General features: G+C 30.7%; 1 protein-coding gene across 1 annotated transcript; it reads right to left on the bottom strand.

Moving 5' to 3' along the window:
- Window positions 1-1,097: 1,097 nt before the first annotated feature.
- LOC129889686 (transcription factor bHLH71-like) lies at window positions 1,098-4,161 on the bottom strand. The gene is made up of 3 exons (XM_055965097.1): window positions 3,476-4,161; window positions 2,018-2,476; window positions 1,098-1,415 (listed from the first exon to the last, which is right to left on the bottom strand). Exons 1-3 carry the CDS (start codon window positions 3,899-3,901, stop codon window positions 1,308-1,310), a joined length of 993 nt encoding a protein of 330 aa, XP_055821072.1. The 5' UTR covers window positions 3,902-4,161; the 3' UTR covers window positions 1,098-1,307.
- Between the last annotated feature and the right edge of the window lie 402 nt (window positions 4,162-4,563).

Raw genomic sequence — 4,563 nt, 5'->3', positions numbered from 1 at the left:
ATAATTAAAAAAAAAAGGATATTTATTAATTTGGTTCCCTCTGTCCCATCTATTAACAAAAGATTATAATTAGGACTAAACTAATTACACTTTAATCACTTTTTTAATACGAAATCAGTTGGACGAGCATATATACCTCTGACTAAATCAAGAAAACATTTGAAATTTAAGTGCAATTTGAAATATAGGAACTTAATGAAGTAAAATTGACACAGTTTAAACTCTAGCTAGGATAAATTTCCTCAATCATGGTGTTTTTAAGTCACGGAGTTCAAAAGAGATGAGAAATATTCATTTTTATATTATTTCATTTTATGTACCTATTTGATTCATGAACTCGAGCGCATTAGGTTAGAGTTTCACTTTGTATTAAAACTTTAAATTTTTGTGTACGAGTTGTTCCATGATTGTTGGCTCAAGAAACGGCCACCTAAATTTCTTCTTTATACATTGAGTTGAGTTAGAGTATTACTTATGAATTTTACTTAGTAATTATACATATTCTAACAATGCAAAAGATATCAACACTATCAATATAATTTAATCGGTTATATCATATTACTTGTCATGTTTTTCAAAATACTAACTCCATATATTAATATGGACGGCTACATGTATCAATATATACATGTTTTTTACACTATTAGAGTGATAAAAAAAAATTCGCATATAGCTACTCAAAAATATCTTAATTATGCTATAGTTTGCTAAATACAATTTGTACCTATAGCTATAGCAGCGTTTGTATAATTCGCACAGTATTTGTATACTTTTGTATAATTTTCTATACAATTCGCAGTTTTTGTATGACGTTTGTATATTTTACTATACAATTCATGCACAACATTTGTATAATTCGCTATAGAATTTGTAGTGTTTGTATATTTAGCTATACAATTTGATTCTCGCAAAACGTTTGTATAAATCACGCGAATTATACAAAACCCAAACTGTAATTATAGTTAAATGCTTGCCGCGAGCCATAATTAATTTAAATTATATCTATATTGACTAATTAATTAGTATATATTTACTTATGTGCGAAATTTTCCCATAAATTTCGACAATTATGTCTCAGCAACTGTAGAAAACAGTGGTACTAAAACCCTAATAATTGTATTCGAATTAGCGACACATTATAAACAAAATATCACAGCTCATGTTGTACGTACAAGGACAAGAAAGAACCACTAGTTAATATGAACATTGAAACAAGCTCTTTCCTTCTAAATTTTTTTTGTTTTATCTAGTGGATTCAAACTAAGAAAAAAAAAACATGATAAATAAGATAATAGGGGGTCTGTTCCCTAGGCTTGGCAAGGAAGGGTAGCTGCTTCCTCCTCAATTATTCTTAGCATGTGGTGGACTGCACCTGCTATGTCATCTGCTGAGTTTAGTTGGCAACCTTCTTCCACCTGCCAATTTTTTTAGGGGAAAATAAGATTATTATTTCAAAAAAACAAAGAACATGAAAACTTCTTTCAATTCTAATAATTACAATATGTTAAGGATATAATTAAAAATGTACTATGTCTAAGATCATGTAATTTAACATGATATTAGAGGAAGGCAGGGATCCTGTATTCGAGTTTTTATCGGCATCCATTATCAATTTTTATTTTTTTCTACATGGTTGCTACCAAAAAATAAAAATGTGTCTCAATTGAAAATTTTAACACAACTACACCAAAAGAAAAGAAAAAGATTTTCATTTTTTGAAATAATTTGTTACAATAAGTACAAAAAGACAAGTATGACTTTACTAAGAAACGCCATACAAGAATTGTAAAGAAACGCCCTTTCTGACCCATCATTGCCTTCTGAAATTAGTAAAAAGTAGTAGACCTTTTTAAATTCCCAATATACCCCCACAAGTTTTTTTTTTTTTAATGGCTCATATTTTCATGGATGAAAAGTACCTGTGCTGTATAGATTCTTGCAATCTCTAGTCATTTTCTTTCAGAAAAAAAAATCAACTAAAAAACATAAAAATAAAATTGCATTTTTTGAATCGTACCTTAGCACTTATGGAATAAAGAACCAATGGATCTAAAGTGGTGACATTGAGGTGAAGGACAGTAAGGTACAATGACTGAAACGCAACGACCAATTTGGATAGCTGACGAAATCTTCTTCTTGATAAAATTCTAACGTTTGCATGTGTTTCAATTAAAGTCACTTCAATATCAGCTATTGCTGCCTGGCTCTTTGATGTGTATTTGTTTGGTAATTGACAACATGTATACTGTGGATACGAGAAAAATTGAGCAAATGGGCTCCCAAAATACTCTGCCGGGGACGAGGCCGAAACTTCTCTGTTTCGTACTTCACCATTACAACCATCACTACCACTGCCAGTACTAGTACCGCATTCTTGTTGTAATAATATGAATTTTTGAGCTTCGAGAGATTGTAGAATGTGTTCCAATTCCTTTACGAATTCAATTGCACCACCAACGATTGAGGCTTGGTCACCCTAAACCAAATAATAATAATTACATCTCAGTTCTAAGTAAGTTATGATAAGGCATATAAATTGAAGTGTCTTTTTCAAAAAAAAAAAAACTAATTTAATTTGTATAGGACATTCTTACAATGAATATTCTTTATCAAATGCCAACTACAGTACTACATTTAATAAATTCACAAAATGATTGAAATTCAAGTTATTAATTGACAAATGTACGTAGGGTCTTTTAGAAAATTGAATGCAAAGCTTTATTTTCTGTTATTCAATTATCTTTAACCTCTTTTTCGTCGAATCCTCGACAATACTTTTTCTTGTTCCTACCTAAATGGAAATAAAAGCAGAAAATAACACATAAAAAGAAAAGAAAAAACATCTAACCCCACAAAGAAAAAATATAAAAAAAACAAACTTTTTTTATGAACTGATTTGTGAAAATTGTAGTAGAGGGACCAAGGCTGAAAGTTGTTAAGTACTAGGGCTCATAATTCGAGAATGAATGAAGTATAGAGCTATGTTAGTGCAGTCATTTCAAACGAAGCAAAAAAACAAAAAAACTTTATGCTGCTAATTTGCAGAGTAAAAAAAAAAGCATTGGTATATCTCTCGATAACTCAGTTGATTGACGTATTGACGAAAGTTCAATTTTCAACATTGTAGTCCTCTTTCCCATTTAAAAAGTAATAATAATAAAAGTGTTTTGTTCAAACATTTTCATAAAAACAAGTGGTGTATAGAAGGTTGGTTAGTTAAACAATATTCTTATGCTTACTAAGAATAACATATCCAGTAGTGAAATTCTATACGTTAGTGTGAAGAGAATAGTGGAGTATTAGATTAAATCTTGAACTAAGTTGGTTAATTTTCTGACTTCGCCATTAAAAAAGCTTTTTACCATCATACATGAACTATAGAAAAGTAAAATAAATTAGTACATTACAATAGCATAACTGTTGAAATACATAGTTTTTAGGTAAATTAAAAAAGAGTAATTAAATTAGTACATACCCTTTGAACATAAGATTCAGGCATGAGTGAACGTAAAACAGAAAGATGTTCATTCATTTGTTTCCTTCTATTTCTCTCAACAGCAATGTGAGTCATTCTTTGATTCTCTGCTTCCTCTTGATTTTTACAAATTTTGGGTCTCCTTCTCCTTTTCTTTCGCCCCCCACCGCCACCTCCTGCTTGTGTCGCCACAGCCAAATTATTCTTCTCCCTAGAAGATTCTGGTGGCACCACAGAGGCGGCGGTGGAATATTGTTGCTCTAAGGGAGTAGTACCAAAATCTTGAGGTTTTAATAAAAAAGTATTATTTTCATCATGATGGTCAAAAAATAAGGCATTTTCATCAAGATTGTTGTTGTTGGTAGAGATTGTATCATACATGATGAAGTTGAGAAGTTCATTGGTAGAAAGTGCTTCTAAAGCCATTGGAATATTTTTTGTTTGTGATATTTAGATAAGTAGGAGCTCTTGGTTTTGGCTTTGTCAGAGGGTTTTGTATGCGTGTGTGTTTTTTGTTTTGAGAACCCCAATGAACATTTGACTTGTTTCTTGCTTGGTTTACTCTCTCTATTTGTATGGAGTTTTATAAGACTTCAATTAGTATTTTATAGTGATACCCACTGAGTTCTTGAACTAGCTAGCATGTGTAAGACGAAGACATATTGTAGCTTTAATTTATAAGGGGTGTGGGGGATCTATGTAATGTCGTCCTTAATAGGATTTGAGTTCCAAATATGAAAATGGAAGAAATTTTTTATTAAAAAAACTTATTCTTAGGTGGGTCTAGCTGGCGTGAATTTAAATTATTTGGACCAAGTTAATTTTGAATACTAACAAATTATAATGGTTGATCTGCAAAAATAGAATGCCGACATATAACTTATAAGAGGTGATGTTGAACTTTTAATTTCGCTTAAAAATTTTATTTAAAGGATTCCTCAAATTTTAAAAAGTTATTGGGCAAGATCTTTGGCCAACCATGAGCTAGGCATAAGTTATGAACAAAATTCAGAATATTTCAACAAGTTTGAGTTAATAAACTAGCTCAATTAATCGCAGTTTGCCTCATATGCAAACGTATTTTGTGC

This window comes from Solanum dulcamara, chromosome 5 (assembly GCF_947179165.1).
Source record: "Solanum dulcamara chromosome 5, daSolDulc1.2, whole genome shotgun sequence".
Lineage (NCBI taxonomy): Eukaryota > Viridiplantae > Streptophyta > Magnoliopsida > Solanales > Solanaceae > Solanum > Solanum dulcamara.
The sequence above is the reverse complement of the archived record's forward strand: the minus strand, read 5'-3'. Positions and strand labels throughout refer to the sequence as shown.